At 40.0% G+C, this 24,242-nt stretch overlaps 1 protein-coding gene across 1 annotated transcript in view; it reads right to left on the minus strand.

The window, feature by feature from the left end:
- HECW1 (HECT, C2 and WW domain containing E3 ubiquitin protein ligase 1) overlaps nt 1-24,242 on the minus strand; it is a 297,476-nt gene that overhangs the window by 267,986 nt on the left and 5,248 nt on the right. Inside the window, exon 2 of the mRNA XM_054021224.1 lies at nt 12,192-12,249. Within this exon, the coding sequence (XP_053877199.1) occupies nt 12,192-12,218 (27 nt within the window). The 5' untranslated portion in view covers nt 12,219-12,249. The remainder of the gene's footprint in view (nt 1-12,191; nt 12,250-24,242) is intronic.

Below are 24,242 nucleotides of genomic sequence, written 5' to 3' on the forward strand. Positions count from 1 at the left end.
TATTTTTAGTTCATTTTCTATTAGGTTGTGATTTCTGAAGCCATCATCAATTTTGGTAAATGCTACTGCTTTTGTATGAGCAACTCCCACTGAAGCTGTGCGAATTATGCACCAGTATTTGCTGGCAGAATTTGGCTCTTATTGCTCTAACCTTATACCATTAAATTAGGCTTGAATAAAGACTAGGCGTGGATGGGTCATTACACAAAGTAAAACCTATTTCCTCATGCTAATTTTTCCCTTACTGGTACTCACACCTTCTTGTCAACTGTTGGAAATGGGCCATCCTGATTATCACTACAAAAGTTTTTTTTTTACTCCTGCTGATAATAGCCCACCTTAACTGATTACTCTAGTTATAGTTAGTATGTCAACACCCATTTTTTCATGTCCTCTGTGTATATATATCTTCCTACTGTATTTTCCACTGCATGCATCCAATGAAGTGGGTTTTAGCCCACAAAAGCTTATGCTCAAATAAATTTGTTAGTCTCTAAGGTGCCACAAGTACTCCTCCTTCTTCTTACAAAAAGAAATACTGTAACCAAAGACATAAATATTTCAAAACTTGCTGCACAATCTCAAGAAATCATTTATAACTACATATGCGTAATAAAACAAGAGAAACAACAGACACTCAGGTAGATAAATCACATCTTACAAAGGCTGTGAATATAAGAGTACTATAAAACGGTTAGGGATAAAGCACAACTAAGTTAGTTACCTTGTAATTACCATACAAGATAGATAAAAGATGGGCTATATAGTTTGAGACAACTTACAGGGACCTGATTTTCAAAGGGTGGGTGCTTAGCTCTTTCTGAAAAGTGCTAGGGTGTCTCAAGTTGAGCACTCAATAACTGAGGCACACAAAATTACTGGTCACTTTTGAAAATTTAAGCCTTAGAAAGTAATGTTGGATGGCATATTAAATACAAATAAATATACATACGAGACTACAAGATCAGATATGGGACAATGGTAGAAAAGGAGGAACATACATTTTAAAAGCATGTGATCATGGACTATTTAAAAGTACAGTATCTAGTTATAGCAATGACATTCTCAGAAAAGAAACTTGATTCCAAGTGCTTCTTTTATATAGACAAGAACTATAGATGGTTGACAACCTGCAATTTGGGACTTTTGTTCTACTATGGCACCAACCCCACTGCAATTTTTATTTAGCCCTAGTGGTTTGCCCACTGTATTAAAATTGTCTACTTCCATCACTTTGAGCTAGCTTGCAGTTTTGTGGAATTCACATTGCTGTTGTGAGTAACTTAACTGGAGTTTTAGAATGAATCCATTGTGTGGGCAACACCTCTATACTGCGTACAGAGTCAGACATCTTTATTGTACAGCTGGAACATGCACACTAAAATGGCCAAACATTACAGATAACATGAGAATGTGCCCTATTGAATTTTTTAGTGTTTTAGAACTAAAATCGGAACACTCTACCTACTAAGGATGAACTGGTAATGTATGCCCCCAATTAAATACATGAATATGCTGGTACTCTTACATGACAATCATATTTCAATAATATAATCTTATTTGACTCCTATATATTTTTAAATACTGACTGGTTTTAAAGGGGAAAATGTTTGGGTCCTTTTGTTTGCTGTATTACAATGCACAGTATAAAGAAAGTCTGCAATTTATTTATTTATTACTTAGAAATATGAGGAATGTGAAATCTGGTCTTCCCTACTTATTCTAGAAGGTTTGTTGGAGGTGTCAGAAATGTGGATTGTGAATTTATCAAAGCCCCAATGGTGCAATGTGCAATAACTGTGACCTTAAGTGAAAAGGCAGCAAATATTCAATCTCTAATAAAGATGTCCTTCAACCTAAGTGTTTCTCTGGCCTGGTCTACACTAGAAAATTAGGTCGGTTTAACTTCGTCAGTCAGGAGTGTGAAAAATCCACACCCTTAAGCGGTGTAGTTAAACCAACCTAAGTCCCCATGTATGCAATGCTAGGTGGAAGAATTCTTCTCATCTAGCTAGCAGCACTCAGGGAAGTTAATTACCTACTCATTGGCTTAAGTAGTGTCTATATTGAAGAGCTGCAGCTTTGCTGTTGTACCATTTTTTAAGTGTAGACAAGCCCTCAGTCTTAACTTAATAGATGTTAACAAACAAACAATAGTGTTTTAAACAGGCTGAATAAGACAATTACTCTTCCCATGTTAATCAGGTTTTATTTCCTTGGTACTCATGGAGTCATAACCCTACCAATTCTCCCTCCACAAAAGCCTTCAAACTTAAACAAGACCTAAATTTCTAATGTAAGCGGAACAATATTTTAAATAAAAAAAATATGTTGGGGCCTTTAAAATAAAACAAGAACAAAAAAGGACACATAACCACTTTCCCCTTTGCAAGTGAACGTTTAAAGTAACAGCAGTAAAGTATTGCCTAAGGACTACACAGTAGAAAAGTCACAGAGATTGTGATGCCAAAGATCAAATGTGTTATTTCACAATCTCTTCTTTTCCAAAGACAGTATTTTCAAACATCTATTGCTTAAAAAAAGGTCCCTCTTGGGTGGTTTCTTTGATCTGTTGTTTGAAAGACACATCAATCTCAGTCTGAGAATTCTGTGAAAAACATGTGCATTCCATATCAGTCATTTTGTTTTTTCAAAGTCTGATGTGTCTGATCAACAGACTGCCTCTCCCAGCAGAGCCAGTTTTTCAGGGAACACTGCCTATCTATTGACTCATGTTTTCCTGAGGGAGTGGTTACAGCAGGATGTGGGTGTTCTTTTCTTCTAGAGGTTGAGGAGGGAGAGCCCTTTAGTTTTGTTGACATTTTGTTGATGTAATTTTATTTTTATTTGTTATTATTTGTAGTCTAGTGTCTAGAAGCCCCAGCCACAACTGATGCCCTATTTTTCTAGGTGCTTTGCAAACACACACAAAAATACAGTCATTATTTATTGCTATTTGTATTACCATCATGCCTAGGAGCCCTAGTCATGGGGCAATACCCTATTGTGCTAGGCGCTGTGCAAACAGAGACCAAAAAGTCCATCCCTGCCCCAAAAAGCTTACAATCTAAATATAAGGCAAGAGACAATAGATGGATACAGAGATACTGGGGAACACAAGGAAACAATGAGACAATATTGGTCAGCATAGTAGGCAGTGGTGTCAGCACACCAGCCGCCTAACTGTGGTCAAGTGTTTTGTAGGCATTTTGGCAAAAAGAGGGTTTTGAGGGTGGTTTTAAAGGTGAATAATGAGATGGCCCCTGTGACAGATATGACAATTTTCTGCTATATCCTGAACAAACCTTACTGAATTAAGTTAAACTGTATGGAATTAACTTTAAGAATCTTAGGAGTTCATTGTATTAAAAATGCAAATGTTTATGTGTTATTGTGGGATTGTATGTAACATGTCTAGGAGATGTGACTAATTTAAAACCTGGCAAGCTTTGTGAGCTTCAAAGGACTCTTTGAAACAATGTGCTAGACAAACAAAGTTAAGTGGGATTCTTAGGAAATATTTGGGAGGCAGGGAAGGCAGCTTCTCACCTCTAGACCCATCCTTTTGAAGCTGCGCTCTGGAAAAACCCATTGCTGTTACATGAAGACCAGACCAGAGGCCCAAACTCACATTTGTGTGCTTGTTCTGAGCTGACAGCTGTTATGAACTTGTGACCATAGAAAAACCCCTTGGTGGGGTTTGAAGGACTGTTCACCAGTAGAGCCCTTGTTGGAGTCAAGAACTGATCTCTGGTAAACTTAACATCTGAGTAGATTCTTTTATTGTTTTAATATGTTTTCTTTCTGATGCTTTTACCTTAGGAATAAATGTGCTTGATTAGACAGAGCTGTGGGGTGCCTTATTACTGTGGTAATTACCCTGTCCATAGCCTTTGAAGAGAAAGCAAAATTGGCCTACTGAGCAGTCTGTATTCACATTGTAGAGAGAGACATGTATCTCCGGCCAAGAGAGGTGATAGCTGGGGAGCTGGAAACCTCGGAGTGGGTGCCCTTGCTGGACCATGATGGGGCAATACAGGTGCAGTAGCCCTGAATGGGAACAGCACTAATCCTGCAAATGGAAGGATCCCTGTGCCCATGTGATGCCCCACAGACTTCAACAGGGCTGCATGTGAGTGAACTCCTCAATCTGCACAGAGTCAATTACAGGATCAGGACCTAAACAGGTAAGACAGTCTAAAGATGGCAGAAATTTTCTATTATAAATGCATCTAAAAATATATGACAGAACACAGTATAAACTAACTAAATAAATACACTGTGGAATCTGTTGTCTGATTATTAAGCTATTGTCTGACTTTCCAGGCAAACAATGCAAACTTATAACAAGCTAGATGACACTGCTGCAGCTCGCCAAGGTGAAAAAAACAATCTGAGTCCAAGTAAAGGTATAAAGTGTAATAAAATAAATCTATCACTCTGTATACAGTATGTACAGGTCTGTACAAACATAGATACAGTGCCATCTACAAAAATACAGCAGGAATTCACAAGAAAAGCTGTGAACTAGTCTTGTGAAACTTGCAAGTCTCCAACTAAAAATGAATGCAGGGTACATGAGTGCAAACAAAATTCCACCAATTTAGAATGTTTTCCAGAAGTATCAGCTACAATTATTTCTCTGCTCTCATAAAACAGAGAATCTAGGGCTCTTTTGGAAGTTTCCTGATGCAGAAAAGTAAATCTGGCTCCTTAGGAAACTTGAGAGTTCCAAGTGACAACCTCTGTGTAGCAATATATTATAAACTCCATTCATGACAACCTCTTTGCCAAAGAACAAAGCTCAAGTGATATGCACTGTGCATACCACCATTAGAACCCTGACTCAAAAATAGCATTGTATAATTTAGCATGTAGACTATGGACATCGTTTATTATTTATAATGCTCCAGTTTCAACAAAAATACTGCACAGAAATCAAAAGTTAAGTTATTAATATTAATTAAAACCCTTCAGACAGAAAAGTGAATATTTGGAAACCCAAAGCTTGTGTGGGTTTACAAGAGAGGAGAATTTGGTCTTTATGGCTCAAATTTATCTGTGTTGTATTCCCACCACCACCACCACCCACATCTCTCTCTCACACACGGATTTATACTAAATGTAGAAGGTCACAAACTTCATTGCTTTTGCAGGCCAAGTGCATTGCACACACCATAGGCTCCTTGCATTCCTCCATTCCACCCCACAAGCTCTCTGTGTGCCACCCTCCCATCCCCCTCTACTTCAGCAACTTCCTGCAACCTGTCCCCCTCTCCTCATGCCAGGGACTCTGTACGCCACCCTTACTCCCCTCCCATCATGCCAAGGCCTGTGTGCCCCCCATATTCCCCTCCCACCATACCCAGGCCTCTGTGTGCCCTCCATACTCTCCTCCCCCCATGCCAAGAGCTCTCTGTGCCCCCATACTCCCCTCCCCCATACCCAGGGATCTGCAGATTTCTGCCCCCTTCCCCCCATGTCAGGGACTCTGTCTCTCTCTCCCTTTTCTCCCCCCTCCAAAGTACCTTTCTTCCCCCTGGATTTGAAGGGACGGGCAGATGGTTGGTGCCCTCTCTCTCCCTCCCACCATGGAACAGGCTTTAGGGAGACAGAACACTAGGAAGGAAGAAAGACCCTTTTCCTCTCTCTCTCTCTAGCTCCCCCTGCTCCCTGAAGAAAGAGCAAGGAGGAATTTTTTAAATGCTAAGAGATTTTAGTCATGCCAAGGGCACTGTGTGCCCCCTCTCATTCTCCCATTTCCTCCATACCAGAGGCTCTGTGTGGTCTCATTTGCTCCACCATTATTATTTCTTTTATCTTGGTCTGTGATATAAGGCTATGTCTACATTACCCCCTGAGTAACAGAAGTTACACTGACATAAGTGCTCCTGTGCACAGTGCTATGTTGGCGGGAGAGCTTCTCCCACTCTCGGAGGTGGTTTATTTATGCCAACAGGAGAGTTCTCTCCTGTCAGTGTAGAGCGTCTTCACCAGATGTGCTGCAGCGGTGCAGCTGTATCGGTACAGCAGCGCCACTGCCGTGCTATATGTATAGACATACCCTTAGTTGTTCAGGGCTTCTCTACCCTTACAGTGGTGCAGCAGCACAGCTGCAACAGTGTAGCTGAAGACACTACCTATGCCGATGGGAGAGCGTCTCCCGTTGGCGTAGTCAATCTGAGAGGTGCTAGCTATGTTGATGGGAGAAGCCCTCCCATCAACATAGGGCCGTCTGCACTGGGAGTTCGGCCAGTATAACTGCATCACTCAGATGTTTAGTTTTTCCACACCCTTTGAGGGGCGTAGTTATACCAACATAAGTTTGTAGTGTAGACCAGGGCTCAGGGTTTCAACATTTTAATCTCTATTGGGACAATGGGCATAGCTGAGATGGGAGGTGTTGTTATGCCTGAAGCTGTTAATGACTGCCATGCCATCAACCAGGTCTTTGATCTACAATTACAGACCATTTTGCTCTGAAATAAGCAAAATTTCTCTATGTGTAATGAGCTTGTTGATTATAGAAGTATCTGTTACCATTTGAAACCTAAGACTGTAATTCATTGGCATGTCGATGTTTGCTTGCTTTAACCTTGTAAATCTCTCTCTATTTTCCCTTTTCTATTTAATAAATCTTCATACAGTCTACTATACAATCAGCTACAAGCATTGTCTTTGGTGTGATACCTAAAGCACAATTGACCTGAGGTAAGTGATCGGTCCTTTGGGATTAGGAGGAACCTGAATATTACAGTGATTCTTGGTATAAGGGGCCATCTATCACAGAGATACCCTCACCTGAATAGCAAGACAGACTGGAGTACCCAAGGGGAGCCTCTGTGACTCCATGTTAAGGCTGTTAAAGTGCCTGCGGAGTTTGCACTTGGTGCAGTTGGTTGGTGAAATCTAAGTTCAGAACTCACAACCAACTTGGGGTTTGCGCCCTGGTTTGTAACAGTCTGCCCCAAGGTTGGTACTAATGCTTTTGTGTCACATTTGTGAGCATCACAACATGTCTTCTTTGTTTCTGCTAGTATGGGACCCAGTGCCCCAATCCCCCTGTGCCTTACTAAATTTATGGTTGTTCCTTCTGCTATAGGACCGTGGGACAATAAGCAAAGAACAGAGTATTATTTCTAGAAACAATTTAATTAAAGAAACAGGGGCTGACATAAACCAGAAAGGACATTTGTGCCAAGAATTAATCTGTTTTTCTCTATTAAGATATAACTGTCATCTTAACTAATATTTTTGTTATACTAATCGTAGGATCTAGAAATTAGGAGAGCAAGGTCTTCAGTTCACAGGCCTGACAAAAATCTTTCCTTCTTCTCAGAGCCAGTACTAGTCCATTGGGAGCCCTAAGCAGGAATATTTTGTCTCCTCCCCACCCCTGACAATAATAAAACAGCCAAGTTCTTATAATAAAAAGTGAATGTGTGTGGGGGGGGAAGCTTGAGCTTCTTGGGGGACTAAGTAATAGCTTAGTCTGCTTATGCCTAGCACTGGCTCTGCTCCCTGGTACTGCTTCCCACCCCTGCTTAGAGCCACAACTGACTTTGCATGAAGTGCTAGCTTATATCTAAGGGCTCTGAAGAAAAGGTTAGTGGTTTCCTTTCTATGGATACATGCCTACATCTCAAAGTGTTAAACACCAACCCAGATAGACAAATTTTGATGGATCCTAGTTATTTTCCATCTCTGTCATCTATAATCCTATTATGTGACTGTGGGCTCCAAACTTTAAGTACCCCCCCCCCCCACATATACAGAGTAACTTTTTACACCTCTCTAGTTACCACATTATCAGAAAACATGAGAGACCGCAGCGGTACATACAATCCAGTTTTAATATAATGAAAGTTGCAAAATGTTTTTATCCTGATTCATAAGAATGTTTTAGGCTAGAAAATGCCTCTATCTGAGTCATGGCACATGAATCTGTGTATGCTGATGTGCTGCTTTATAAGAAATTTAGCTGTGATTGTTAAATGATTGAGAGAATTTTACTGAAAAACTACATTGTAAAAGAATGCCTGAATTTATTTTGTACATTGCATCCTAAATATTCTGTAGGGTACAATCCTATACTGGCACAGGGTTGCATTAGAAATAAATTTTTTTCCCAATCTCTAACTCGTATGATTAAAAGGATCACCTCTGCATGTGATGAACTGCCTAATTAAGAAGTCTATTTTTTAAAACTAATACTTCTTTATCACAATACCATCACATAGTGTACTATAAAAAGAATGTGATTAGTGCTGCTTATGGATACAGTTGGTAGGTGAACACCATTGCATATACTGTAAAGCTAGAGCAATGGCTGGTTTTATAAGATATGTACGGTATTGAGGCAAACCCTCTTATCTAACTGAGGATCAAGTTTAAAAATGCAGGATTCCCATTGAAAGGTTAGCAAGTGTTCTTTCCTTTAATTTGGATAAGATCTAAAAAAAAATTAAAAGCTTAGAGGAAACTTTATAAATCATCACATAGTTGTTTAAAGCACCCACACCTCAAAAGAACTATAGATATTTTATCTGGAACCAAAAGGCTTACCTTAGAGTGAAATGCAAAGTTCTCCAAATGAGACGCCCTCATTTGTATACAGTAATATCCTCTTGTAGATTTGTACATTCTTCTTTTTTGTGACGAGTTCCCACCTTTTTGTATTGTTCCTTTGCACTAGGACATTGCCATTTGCATTGCAAGTTGTGACACACATTATGTCACAAGAAGCCATAATATCCATTACGTTGTCGTTATGTGGTGCAAATAAGAAAGATACTTTTAGATTGTTCAATGTCCTCCAAGGGGATCAAAAACAGAGCAACAGAACTGGGATTATCCCACAGTAATGGCAATGGCAATTCTATTAATATCAGATAGTTCAGAGTTAAAATCTAAGTGCCCTCTTTGACAATCATAGTGTGTTGAGATGAAATATGCTTTTCTTTATACTTGATAAGAATACTGTATTTGCTTTGATGTTGACACTAAGATTTAGGATGTCCTTAACTATTCATTTCCATGCTTTTACGGGCTTGAGTTTTGTAAATGATGTGATGGGAAAATACAGTATTGTCACTGAGCAAATTCAAATTTCAACTGTTTATTTTTTTGGGGTGAGTGTTAGTGGAGGTTTTTTGTTTTGTTTTATATATATGAAAAGACAAACACAACAGAGCATGACCTCTCTATTTACTCAAGTATTTTCTTGTATTTTGGATATATAGTGTAAGTAGTTTTAAGTGATGGGCAGATATTGGGATATTGCTGCCTATAACAGTATGCTTTATTGCTCAAATTATATTTCAATTTTGCAAATACACCCAGAGCCTATAGCTAGTTATAAGTCAATGTATAAATAAATAAACCCATCTTAGATGTGAAAGAAGAGAAGGTCTATTAGTCTAGAGGTATTTATTCATTTTAATGATAAAACATAATTTTCAAAAGAACATAGGTGCCGTGATGTTGGTGTGGAAGAGGAGACAGTTTTTTTCTTCTAAATGTAATCCTTACACTTCCACACAATCTGCAAATTAGTTGTTCCTACAGCACCTGCGATATATCAGCTTGTGTAAATGTGTACCTCTGCCCTCTCCTGGATATAATGGGATTTACTCACCTGTTTGGAATCGTGTCACCTTCTATGTCTGTTAGTCTTAATGCTACTAACAAAGATTCTCCTTTAGCTCAAATAGTAAAGGACTGTGTGTTGGGAGGAGAATTTTGTGAGCTTCATACCCCATTCTACATATATGCAGTGTAGCTCAGTACCTGCTACCTCTCTGTTTACATGGATTAATTATACATTGTTATGGTTTTTCCAGAGATGTCCTTCCACTGACTGACAGGAAGGCACCATTACTGAAAAATGACAATTCCAGAGACAGAAGGGAAGAGTGGGCAGTGGCAGCTCTGAATTACTTTTAAAATTTCAGTGTAAGCTTGCTCTAACCTGTTACTTATACAGGGGGCATGAAGAACAGGTCCTCCCTCCATTTGGAAAAATATGGTGGGAAGTGTCCCAGTCACAGGTCAGCAGTTGAAATTGTGCAAAATATTTTATTTCACTTAATGGCATTTAAAAAAATTATTGGTGAAATGTCTAAAAAATACCAGGGCTTTCGATCTCTGACACCAACATCCATCACTACTTTGGAAGGCTGAGGCCCAAAGGAAATGTAAAAGATGCATCTCTGGAGGAGAGGAGGCATTGTATACTTAAATATAGTTCTTTGTAGCTGCAGGCAACACAGGCAGCTGCTGTAAGCTGTAGTGCATCATATTTAAATATTTTGGAAAATCATATCTCCTCTGACTAATAGGATACAGCAACCCCTTCCTTTAATTCTTCTGAAATGTGAACCTGGCCATTTGCCACTTCCAGGTTGAATGACTGTAATAAGCTCTAGGAAGGGTTACCCTTGAAGGTCACTCAGGAACTTTAGCTAGCATAAACTGTGGCTCACTCTCCTTTTAAATGTAGCAAGCTGACATGATCACGCCACACATGCGTTTCTGGGCTCTGCACAAGCTCCCAATTCCCTTCTTGTGCAATCTAAGCTGTTGGTTGTCAAGTATAAACCCCTGAAAGGTCTATGACCACTGTGCCTCAAAGACTACCTCTACCACTCTGTCCCAGCATATCAGTTATGAGTTACTGGAATGCTCTTGCTATCTATCCGTAAGGTAGAACTCTTGGGGACAGGTGGCAGAATTCTTGGTGGTGAATCCTGAGCTCTAGGAGTCACTCCTTGAGTCTGCCAGAGCACAAGTTTGCAAAGATATTAGGAGGCAGTTAAAGATGCAGTTGTGCAATCTATTTCTCTGTTTTCAGGGTCACTTTCTGGGAAAGGCTGTGTTATCACCAATGGATAAGAGTTGATAACCCTGCAGATAGGTCTCGTGCTCAAGTGATGTTTATTGTTTTTAAATTCTTATAAATGTACCCACATATAAGACTCTATTTCTGGCTTACAATAATCACAAATTACTCTTGTATCTTTTAGTTATTAAAGAATCTCTCCCATCTGATTCTCTCCATTTGAAAAAAAAAATCCATTTATTTTAACTCCTAAAACTAATTGCATCTTCCTTCCCACTTTGTCAGTATTACAAATGCTGTAGAAGCACAGTCAGAATCCCATTATATTTACAACTACAGGGAATTCAAATAATGAGTACTGTACAATATTTACATAAAGATACCAGTCATTATGATGACTGCTTATATGTCCTCAGCAATTAGAGCTTTGTCTAATTTGCACACAGAAAAAGCAACAAATATCCCCCTAGCAATATAATTAATGTCTAAGGCCTTTACTGACTACCATAAATTGCAAAATTCAGTGCACAGAGAACAGATCCCCATAAAACTGGAAGAACATAACGACCTGGTTACATATAAGGCACTATTTTGTATTTTCCGGGAATTCAAGTTATTCTGTGGATTCAACAGCAAAGAAAAATGTAAAGGTAAATAACAGAAAACCGCTTATTTCAGTGATGGAAATAATACTAGCAAGGCACTCACACACATTCTGGCTCGTTTTATGAACGTACAGCACTTTAGAAAATCCAAGCTCTTCAGAAAGGTGTATAATACAATAACAGTATGTTACTGCATGCCCAGCATCTCACAGATTCAACTATTATACAGCTAGTGTCAGTCATATACTTTTGAGTTTCACATCATGTATATACTGTGATGACTGATATTTGTGTTTTGATTACTTTGAATCACTTCAAGGTTAAAATCTGTGAATTTCAGAAAATGCCCCATGACTGTGGGTGACTGATGCATTCTGTGTTTTGTTTAAGTATGAAGGTGAGCAACTGCAATGCTACAGTTGCCTGCTGCTCCCAGGACTTCCTTGGGATCATCTTGTAAGGGTTACCATGATGTGGTTGAATAAAATAAATATACTTGTGCAGGGCTTGTTAAAAAAATTTTTGTATGGGAACTTAACATGTAAAGAAGATTACTTCAAATGTAGCATTGTCAGGTTTAGCTGTAAAGGGATCTCAAATTGCCTACGCTTCATTTGTTTGATATTTAAACGTATACTGGGGGCAGCTGCAACTAGCTCTGAGCTATGGCACATTCCATTATGAATGGCAGTGAATTTATAATGGAATGGTATGGATGGTTTTTATAATCAGAAAAACACACTGACCTTAACACTACACAGGTGGAGCAGCATAATGACCCGGCAATTGTAAGCGCATCAATTCCTGGGGAAAAGTTCAATGAGATTAACTCAGCATGTATCCCAAAACCAACACAAGTGACATAAAATACAGAACATTGTGTTTTCTACCAAAATATATCTTGCATATGCCAACATTTCATTTATTTACTTACATTTTTGATACTGAGTAATTCATATGTTAACTGTACACTCTTTTCTACTGAGAGATATTATTATGATACAGCAGACTTGGATGCTACGACAGTGAATGATGCTTTTTAAAATTATTTAAATTAGGTATAATAAACTTTTCAGACTATCGAAGATTAAGCATCAGATTTCATTTAGCCCAAAAGGGAAATGAAACAAAACATCCAGCTAAGATATGACAAACACAGACTAGTACTGGCTCTTTAGGCATCATCATAAGAAATTGGTCAGATTGAAAGAGTTTCGATAGACAACAGTCAACCAGATTTCCATTTAAACCACCAATGTATTTGTAGTGGTGGTGCCAGGTGAGTTTCCATTGCAAAGGAAGATATTTTTAGTGCCCTGTACTTGCATTTACCTAGTATCAAACACAATTCAAAGGCACGAAAATCAGAGCTGTGTTCTCTGCTTACATTTTGTCAATATCGGAGTAGAGAATGATGATGAGGAACCTCTGCTCTTCCTATAAACCATAAGCAGCTATTCACTTGAATCTTAGGAAAACTTCAGAGAGGAATAATCATGAAATACTAAACTGTAAAGCCTTAGTCATACCATGGGTGAAATCCAGCTGTCATTACTCAGGCAAAATTCCTAAGGATTGCAGAATATCTCCCAATAAAATAAATATAACTTTCAAGAACCCACAGTACAAGAAAATTAGTAACATTTTAATTCAACCTATATTTAATACTTAGTAATGGCCATTACATTTCATTTTGCAACTTTAATCAAGCCCCTCTGTTTCTCTTGCTCTTTTTATAGCTTCGTCATTTTATTACCATAGAAGCATATAGACATCTAGAAACATCCTCACACAAAAAGATGATAATAATCTCCCATAGCTCTTTAATCTGTGCATCTCTTGAGTCTGTCACCCTGCAAACTAAAATTCATACTTATCCCTACTTTTCCTCAGGGTGCTCAAGAATGACTCAGAAAGCTTTCCTAGGCAGAATAAAATTTCATAACAGCATGAACAAAAGAGCCTCGGCACACCAAATGTACCACCATAAAAATGTTAATTCAACAAATCACAAAAAAGAACAAGAGAAGGAAAACAGATGGAAAATATAAGAATTCAGCAGGAAAAGTACAGTCTTCAGACATCCTTAATTATAAAATAATTTAATTTGATTACATTCCACCTATATTAAAAAAACTACCTGCAAAATATATAAAAGACATCAAATACAACAGATAAAATAAAATAAAAAGACAGATATTGCCCTGTCTTCTGCCTACCCTTCTCAAATGCCTTTCATTTTGAGGGATGTAACTCAATTTAGTCCCAAAGTTACATACATTCCATATCAGAGGGGTAGCCGTGTTAGTCTGGATCTGTAAAAAGCGACAAAGAGTCCTGTGGCACCTGATAGACTAACAGACGTATTGGAGCATAAGCTTCGTGGGTGAATACCCACTTCGTCAGATGAATGTAGTGGAAACTTCCAGAGGGCAGGTATAAATATGCAGGCAAGAATCAGTCTAAAGATAACGAGGTTAGTTCAATCAGGGAGGATGAGGCCCTCTTCTAGCAGTTGAGGTGTGAACACCAAGGGAGGAGAAACTGCTTTTGTAGTTGGCTAGCCATTCACAGTCTTTGTTTAATCATGAGCTGATGGTGTCAAATTTTTGCAAATGAAATCATCTCTGAAATTGGCACTCTCACTGAATAACTGTCTGGATATGTGGACTCTCTACTCAGACCCTACACCACCAGCACTCCCAGCTATCTCTGTGACACCACTGATTTCCTGAGAAAACTACAATACATTGGTTATCTTCCAGAAAACACCATCCTAGCCACCATGGATGTGGAGGCTCTCTGCACAAACATCCCAAACACAAATGGAATCCAAGTGTCAGGAACAGTATCCCTGATGATGCCACAGCACAACTGGTTGCTGAACTCTGTGACTTTATCTCACACACAATTATTTCAAATTTGGTGACAATATATACCTCTAGACCAGTGGCACCGCTATGGGCACCTGCATGGCCCCACAATATGCTTGATACAACACTTCCTCAGCTCTCGTCCACTCACGCCCCTTCTCTACCTACGCTACATTGATGACATCTTCATCTTCTGGACCCATGGGAAGGAGACTCTGGAAGAATTCCACCACGATTTCAACAGCTTCCACCCCACCATCAACCTCAGCCTGGACCAATCTACACGGGAGGTCCACTTCCTAGATACCACAGTACAAATAAGCGATGGCCACATTAACACCACCCTATACCGAAAACCCACCGACCGCTACGCCTACATTCGTGCCTCCAGCTTCCAGCCCGGAAACACCACACGATCCATTGTCTACAGCCAAGCACTGAGGTACAACCGCATCTGCTCCAACCCCTTAGACAGAGACCAACACCTACAAGATCTTCACCAAGCATTCTCAAAACTACGATACCCACACAAGGAAATAAAGAAACAAATCAACAGAGCCAGACGTGTACCCAGAAGCCTCCTGCTACAAGACAGGCCCAAAAAAGAAACCAACAGAACTCCACTGGCCACCACCTACAGTCCTCAGCTTAAACCTTTCCAATGCATCATCAATGATCTACAACTCATCCTGGACAATGATCCCTCACTTTCACAGACCTTGGGAGGCAGGCCAGTCCTCGCCCACAGACAACCCACCAACCTTAAGCATATTCTCACCAGCAACCACGCACCGCACCATAACAACTCTAACTCAGGAACCAATCCGTGCAACAAACTTCGATGCCAACTCTACCCACATATCTACACCAGCAACACCATCACAGGACCTAACCAGATCAGCTACAACGTCACCGGCTCATTCACCTGCACGTCCACCAATGTTATATATGACATCATGTGCCAGCAATGCCCCTCTGCTATGTACATTGGCCAAACTGGACAGTCACTACGCAAGAGGATAAATGGACACAAGTCAGATATCAGGAATGGCAATATACAAAAACCTGTAGGAGAACACTTCAACCTCCCTGGCCACACAATAGCAGATGTAAAGGTAGCCATCTTACAGCAAAAAAACTTCAGGACCAGACTCCAAAGAGAAACTGCTGAGCTCCAGTTCATTTGCAAATTTGACACCATCAGATCAGGATTAAACAAAGACTGTGAATGGCTAGCCAACTACAGAAGCAGTTTCTCCTCCCTTGGTGTTCACATCTCAACTGCTAGAAGAGGGCCTCATCCTTCCTGACTGAACTAACCTCGTTATCTCTAGACTGATTCTTGCCTGCATATTTATACCTGGCTCTGGAAATGTCCACTACATTCATCTGACGAAGTGGGTATTCACCCACGAAGCTTATGCTCCAATACATCTGTTAGTCTATAAGATGCCACGGGACTCTTTGTCGCTTTATACATTCCATACACATTTCGTTTCCTCTCTCTTTTATTGAGGAAAATTATTTATAAAGGAAATAGGGTAGGATGACCCCCTGACTTAGAGAGAGATGTATTTACCACCCCAAAGGAGTTAATCCCACAGTATTTTAAGTTTCCTGCATGCATAATTTTTTGTGGCCCTCATTTTGGGTCTTTGTCACACACTGCATCCCACATTTGGGCTCTGGCATTCTGAGAGGTATGTTTCTACCGTGCTTGTGTGGTTCATCCCTTTTTTCCACCTTGTCTTTCTTTCTAGTTTGGAAATTTTTCAGGGCTAGGACAGTGTTTTCTTATGTGCCAATACAACATCTCACACATTTGGGGGCACAACTCTAATATAAATTATTAAAGATAATATTAATACAGGGCTAGATTGTGACATTACAATCTTGTCCATAGGAAGTGTGGTGCATTGGTGTGCTGGCCCTGCGGCAGCATGGGAAGGAGATATCCACACTGCTCTGGGGAGGGAGAAAATTACATTAGGTCTATTCTTAGCACAGTGTACACTCCCTGAAATGCCAGCGTAGCTTCACCGCCAGGAACATTGGAGGGGGAAGAATCATGACTCTGCTCCCTCCTGGCCCCCTCCTACCTTCCTGTGTGAGGAGGGTTGTAGCCTCTCTGTGGAACTTGCTACCCCTCTAGCACGGAAAGCACTGGTGCAAGACAGTAAAGGGGAGGAGGGGGCTATGCCCTTTACTAACTTCTAATGGCATGTAGCATGAGCCACAGCCTGGCCTATAAATGATGTACACCTAGTATAGGACCAGTCCTGCAAAATGCTGCATGTGGATTAAGTTAATGGGAGCTGAGTGTACATAGCACTGTGTAGGATTGGGCCCCTGGACTGGAGGAGCTGAGTGACAACAGCATTTTCTACACACAGAAAACCACTGAATCTCTGTTGTCTATGGTGAAGGTTAAAAAGAAAGCAAGCACTGATCTCCTATATCAATCAGATTTTGACATATCTTATAAGAAACAGAAAGAATGAATATTCACTAGCCACACTCCTCCTGTGTGAGTTTTACTGGCTATATTCCTAGCTGGAAATAGACCTTAGATTGCTCTAACCTAAGTCAGAGCCAAGGCGGGGGTGAAGCTGGACAAAGAATCCAGGATGCATAACCCACTCCCTGACACGCCATCTCCCTACTGTGCTGTGCAGATCTTGGCTGCAGCAGATAATCCGACCTTGAGGTCTTAAAATTAATCCGCTGTCTTCCCCCACCCCTCAAAATGTCTCTGAGCAAAGTGCTTACATGTCTCTAACGCTTACATGTTTCTAATGCTGAAAGAGGAAGAAGCCTTTACCAGAGAAAACTGATATATGTTACTGCCAACACTACATGTTGCGTGCAAGCTACTGCAACTGGTACGCCATGGTATGCATCTCTTTGTACCTGATGAGATATGATAAGTTCTCATGTCCAAAATGTTTACCCTGTCCGATTTTGGATGGAAAGAAAATCTCTTAGTTATTTTTGGTATTACTAAGACCCCTGTCTCCAAAGCCGCATTAGATGGTGTGCGACCGTGTATCATTCCAGTGGCCCAACTCGTTCTGGATCCTGTATGCGTATGTAAAGGTTTATAGGCTCATTTGCTCTTCAAGAGAGAAGGCATGGATCTACCCATTCTCAGGCTTTAGCAGTGCTACAGCAGCAGCATGTTGGGGGAAAATGGTGTCCTAGATAGCTAGACCTACACAGGGATGAATTTAAGACTAAATGAGCCTGGATCCACCAACATTTTGAGTTTTTCAAGACAGATTCTTCCTCCCACCCCAAATTCCCCAACACCTGAGCTCTCCTAGAGTGATTGTTGTATTTCTCCCATTACTGAGCCCAAGCTTTCATGGGTGAATGCCCACTTCGTCAGACGCAGGACTCTGTTGTGATTCCTGCCAAGTGAGGTAGCTTAGCTTATCTTGGTGGGTGACCAGAGGGCACCACTCATTCACACGTGCCACCCACTGCACTGCTCTGCCTCTAACACACTGCCCCTGAGTCTGCTAAGGGAATCAGGCTCTAAACCAGAGGATCATACACGTCATGGGTTTGTGAGTGTATCAACCCTTATTTTGGTAGTCAGGGACATTGTTTGGAAGACATCTATGAACTGACTATGTCCTAAAGTGGTGGGATAATTTGTTGTCTGCTACTACTGAATACACAGCTCTCACCAGCCAGCCAGGGCCCCAACGTAGTACACATTCCAACAGGACATTACAGTCTTATTCCCCTCTGATGTAAGTCGGAGGTTGGGCACCAGAGACTCTAAGAGTATTTGTCTGCATTGTTAATTAATATTTATCGTTTGTTTAATACAATTACCTTGTCTGATTTACTGTATGTCCCTATGTTATTCCCTGGAAGTCTATCAGCCCTCTGTCTGGGTCAGGGTTAGAGGGTAGTTAGAATTTTTTCCTTTCAAGCAGCACCACTGGTACTTTTGCCAGGAAGGAGTGTGGGAGGTGGAGGTATCGCCAAGTACTTGTGTATCAGCATAATACAAAGAAAACACTCAGCTGAGGCGCAAGGCGGGACCCAGAAGAACCCAGGCCTGTCCACCAAACCATAAGAAGAGTGTCACTGGGTAGAATAGGGGCGTTACACAGGGAAAGATTTTTTATTTACCGTAATGCACCTTTAACTTCTCTGGCAATATAGAAAGACCTTAATGTGGGTCTCATTGAAATTCAGAGTGATGTAACCAGGCCTTCTCATAAACGACAATCAGGCCTATTTATTTTTGTCGCTGCCAAGAATCTGCTTCATCCTGAACTATCATAAGATTCACCATACACTTATAAATAGTGGTATGCCTCAGAGCATCATAAATATCTTTCTAAACATTAATAAAGGAAGCCTTATTTCAAACTGCAACTAGATAAGTATTACTATCCCCATTTTACAAACTAAGAAACAGAGGTTTGTGGACTTGCAGTTTCAAAAATGTCTACAAAATCTGGGTGTTCAACTTACACTTGGGACCTGATTTTCAGAGATGTCATGCACCTGAAGTTATGAATGACTTCAGCTGACACAATGGTTTTGGTCTGTAGGTCTTTAGATTGTAAAGTCTGTTTGGGCTGGAACCATATCTTTGTCTGTGTTTGTACAACACCATGCACACTGACAGTTCTCAATAAAAACTAAAATAATAGTAATATGAATTATTATATATGTAAGAAAAGGCTTAATTAGAGTTGCTGTGAGAATCTACACTTCTGTTTATTTTTCATTTGCATGCTTTTTGTTTCGTATTTAATGTGTGAATTTAGTGCTGGGGAAAGGAGCCAGACTGAAAGCCCGGAAAACAAAAGTCCTATGCTTTGCCACAGAACAATTACAAGAATGGCACAAGCTTCCCCACACTGCTCTACTAGTGTGTCTCAGTGCTGACCTGGACAGAGACCCCAGACCACGTTTAGCTTGATAGGGTAGCTAAGTGTACAGGTACCAGGTCTTCACCTGATATAAATTATCATAACAGCATTGATTTAAATGGAGCAATCACAATTTACACCAGCTAAAGATTTGGCCTCAAGTCTTTGGTCCCTCTTCCAAAAAGGCTGACAATGAGTGCCAGTTGTGATTTTTCTTGTAATGTAGACATTCGACTACCAGAAAAGGGATGATGGAGACAAAAACTTTTTAATACAGGTCACCAATTGCACCTGAAATAGGCGGGATCTGAATTGTGACCTACGTCTACCAGCCTTTTGGGCACTAAGGGGTAATCCACCAGTGAGAACAATTTCATTGCTACCCCATGTTAGGCACATGTCAGGTAGTCATCATCATGGTGCATGTAGATGCTGGAAGTGGTGCCGTTTTTCTATATCATGTAATGTTTAACCATTACTGGGAATCCCAATCCAAAAAAATCATAAAAATCACAAAAAGGGCCATAAACTTGTAGAACCATAATTTAATTTTAACCAACATTGGCAGAAATCTACTAAATACAATTGATAATGCAACTGTATACTCAAAAAAAAGTACTGTTTAGGAAAGTTTGGGACATACTTAGCCCCAGGTGATATAGTTTATGCATTTTCCCATTCTCTTTTGCCATCAGTTATAGCAAAAGCCTGTAGTCACACAACAGTCTGAGCTTGTTTGTACCATGTCATACATCAAAATATTTGTCAATATTTGTAGAATGGACTGATTTGAGAAAAGTTTTTCTGAATGCTATTTTTATGAAGTTATGCAGATAAGACGACCCTGCCTCCTAATTATAAAATGTTTCCTGTTTTAAAATGCTCTGGCAGACTTCATGAACAGCACCCAACCACTCCAGTAGCTCATGGACACTTATGTTACCAAAGAAAAAACCTGTTCAGATACATTTCTGTTCTGGGAAAACTACTAATGGATTTCATAGAAACAAAAAAAGAGATGATAACAAGTCAATGGAGCTTGATGCATTTTCAGAGATGATTCCATTTGACTTTCAGTGTGGTCATGTGAATTATCCTAAATGGGGTTGTGTGAATATAGACTTCTGGAGGAGGTTAGAAAAATGTCATTGCTGACTTATGCTGAGAATATATCTGGTGGTCATCACTAGTGTGTAGATGCTGGAAGTGGTGCAATTCTTCTATATCTCAATCAATGCATAAATGTTATTGGGTATTATGATGGGACTTAACTCCCATCACCTACCAGGCTAGTGAAAGCACTCAATCAGTCATGCTTTGCACCTGGGGAGGTAATTAACTAATTGGCTTCTGGCTGTGGGTGTGGGTGTGGTGTGGTGTGGGGGAGAGTTAATCTGACGGGTAGGCTATAAAGGATCAACAGTAAATTTATACCTGTTAGCAAATTGAATATTTACCAAAAACAAATAATGGAGTCTAAGACAGAATAAACAATATATATTAAGCAAAAGAATGCTAGTTAAACATCTCCCCCAAAATAGAATTGATGTCTGCATCACTCATCGTGAAGTCCCATAAAAGCTGGATATTGTATTTGCAACTTTAATTTTGGAGTGTCTGGGCAAGCAACTCTTTGTCAGAGCAGCAAGTGCAGACGAGGGCAGTGAAAATAAGACTTGGACTAATAAGGGGTATGACAGTGATATAGTAAACTACTATGGTATCTTGTATTAGAGCAGAATGTTAAAGCTATTAGACTTCAAACAGGAAAAGGTACAAGATAGACAACTTTATTTAGCGCTGCCTAAATGCCATTACTTCTCTCTGACTGCAACGAGCCACTAAAGCAGGAAGCTTGTGTCTGCAAAGCAGTCTGCTTCAGGTATAATAAATTATTGCTGCATTTCTCTGGAGCTGGCAGTCTTCTCAATTTATCTGATGAACTGTGGCACAAGAACATCCAAGTATCTATTAGCAGCACAAAGACCATGCTACACCCCTTGCTCGGTGCTATGATTGGTATCTGCAGCCTACATGTTTACATTTATTGTTTACACACAAAAAAAAAGAGAGAGAAAGAAATTGAGAGAAAAGCTTCTAATTGGTACAGATAAAATGTAAGAAAGCTCCTGTCCAAATTTGCTGTAACTAAGGATTTTTTTCTTATCCCTAAAATACTCAGAATGCCTCCTGTTTGTACAAAATCTCGCCCTTACATTTCCAGTGCCCCATTGTCATGACACTTAACCACTTTACTGCTGCTGACTTTAGCACACAGGACCTAACATTCTTACTATTTCAATGGAAACACTCTGTGCCCCACTTTGAGTAATAAAGCCTTTAACTGTTCATTCACATGCTAATTCTGAACAACAAATTTGTTTAAAAAATTAAGACTTTTAACTCTTAAATGCTATTTTGGACATCCAAGTTCAGAATTTGGACCTTCTATTTCAAAGGATTTTACAAGCTGTGGGTCAGATTCTCTGCTCAAGGTTGTGACATGATAATTTTGTTCACTGGTTTCTGACACTTGTATAAAACACATAGTCTAAGGTTTGCGGCACAGTAAACACTAGTAGTCGATATCACTTGTGTTGCTCCATTCACTTCTTCAAGACAGCTTGTGTATGGTTAATATTAAAGGATGATACAAAAATGAACAAATGCTTCCAAAAAAAGGAAGTCCTGTGCTGGGAAAAGATACCACACCAGGAATCTCAGCTGACTGATTGCCTCCACTCTGCTCTGTATAAAAAAGCTCTCTGAATTACTGTAATATGCCTCACAGAACATCCTTAGTGGACATGAAAGATTGACAACCCAATGCCACCTCTGCCAGCTGTAAATAATAGAAAAATCTAGAGAAGCTGAAACTTTCTTTACTGTTTATGTGAAAGACAATTGTGCTATGGAAGTGGGATCTTTTAGACAAATTCTGTCCTGATTTATAGCCCATGATATCCTGCCTATCTATTCCTCATGTCCAGCCCCCAGCTTACATTTTCATGCTACAGGGATTTCACAGTTAGCAATACAGGGGCTGAATTCACTCCTAAATATTTGTATTTTTCTAAGATGCTACGTAAATGTGTAGTATGATAAGTGATGTGTAATACAATAACAATAAGAATAAATAATGGTAATTTCTCTGCCTCACATTCCCAATCTACAAAATTTTGATTTCGAATCAGTTTGACATTAAACTGCATCTGCTGATTTTCATTTAGCTCTAGGTGTACTGAGGATTAAACTTTAGATAGCGCTTTGAGGCTCTAAAGCACTATATAAATTCTAAGTACTATTAATATATTCAAATGATCAAATCAATTGGTAATAAATACAATTAGTCAAGCTAGGATGAACTTTTTATGTGACGTTTCATCCCACAGAAAAATTCTGTCACTGATGTATGACTCCCTAACCCACTTCTAAAAATAGGCTGTACAATAAGAGTCAACACAAGTTCTAGTAGCACAACCTAAACTTAGTACTGAGAAATAGAGATTTCCCCAAAATGCATTACATTCACTTGAAGTCCTATATTTCAAGGCCTTCTTCAAGGAAAATATTTACGCTATTTAAGGGTTTCTTTTGATGGAACAAATATTTAAATAACCTTACCTAATTAATCCATCTATTAGCAGTTAAAGTTCATGTGCTATGTCTATGTTGCTTGGACAGCAGACACAACAAAGTAAGTAGCCCCGTGACACAGAAGTAGCTTATGGCTTCTTTCTAAAAGGACAGACTTGCCTATGGATACATGAACTGTTTCAATATCATAAGGATTGACACGAACTTTTGCTCATATTTTCAACAAAATGCTTAAGACTGAAAGCAGTTTGGCAAATGTCACCTTCACCCACGCGCGGCTCCAGGCACCAGCGCAGCAAGCGCATGCCTGGGGCGGCATGCTGCGGGGGGCGGCCTGCCGGTTGCCATGAGGGCGGCAGTCAGGCTGCCTTTGGTGGCATGCCTGCGGGAGGTCCGCCAGTCCCGCGGCTTCAGCGGCAATTCGGTGGTGGGGACGCCGATGGCACGGCACCGTCGAACCTCCCACAGGCATGACGCCGAATCCGCGATACCAGCAGATCGCCCACAGGCGCACTGCCGAAAGCCGCCTGCCTGCTGTGCTTGGGGCGGCAAAAATCATAGAGCCGCCCCTGCCTTCACCAATTTTCTTAAGCATGTGCGTAAGCATTTGTAGGATTGGGACTGACCCTCCCTCCCCCACCATTGTTACAGTAATAGGGTAAAAATAACATTTTTCTCTGAAGAGGATTAGTGTCCATTTGGAGTGAATACACTTGTGTCCTCCAGAAGTGCAGTAAGATGGTAGGTCAATCTAGATTTACAGCAGAGGAAGGGGAGAAGTTTGTGGTTTAAAAAAAAATTATTGTCCTGTTCTATAATCCTAAACACAAGATGTGATCATTACTGAAGATTAGCCAGCACTGGAACTATTTATTTAACAACCCACCCACCCAAACTGTGGGCAGCTGGATAAGCTACAGTAAATTTCTGCTGTCTAGAAATACCATGGATAAGTTAGATAAAATAGATCACACAGACAGACAAAATGGGACCCAGATCCAAACTAACCTGATTTGGGATTTGCTAAACCAATATTAGCTAATGAGGCTTTGCAACTCCAAAACCGTCTTTATTTTTGCCCATATCTAGTACTTACTTAATTGTTATAGAAAATTAATTTAGTATCAAGAGAGTTTTAAGTACTCTAGTTGTGAATGCCAAAATACATTGACTTGGGCTTTCATGAACACTTCAGAAAGTAGAATACAGTAGGATGGGATTAACTGATCAATCAATTAGCGTCTTTTAAAAAAAGCACAGGAGTCCAAGCTAGATGATTCTGTGGTCGAATTCAGCATTATAAAGAAAAACAAGGGTGCTCTGGGGGCTTATGAAAGTGCTGGAAAAAATCAGATCATGAAGGTTATACATGGCATACCACGGCCAAACCTGTTCTGTGGATAAACAAAGAACTTCACTTCCCAGGCTT

Source organism: Malaclemys terrapin, chromosome 2 (assembly GCF_027887155.1).
Source record: "Malaclemys terrapin pileata isolate rMalTer1 chromosome 2, rMalTer1.hap1, whole genome shotgun sequence".
NCBI lineage: Eukaryota > Metazoa > Chordata > Testudines > Emydidae > Malaclemys > Malaclemys terrapin.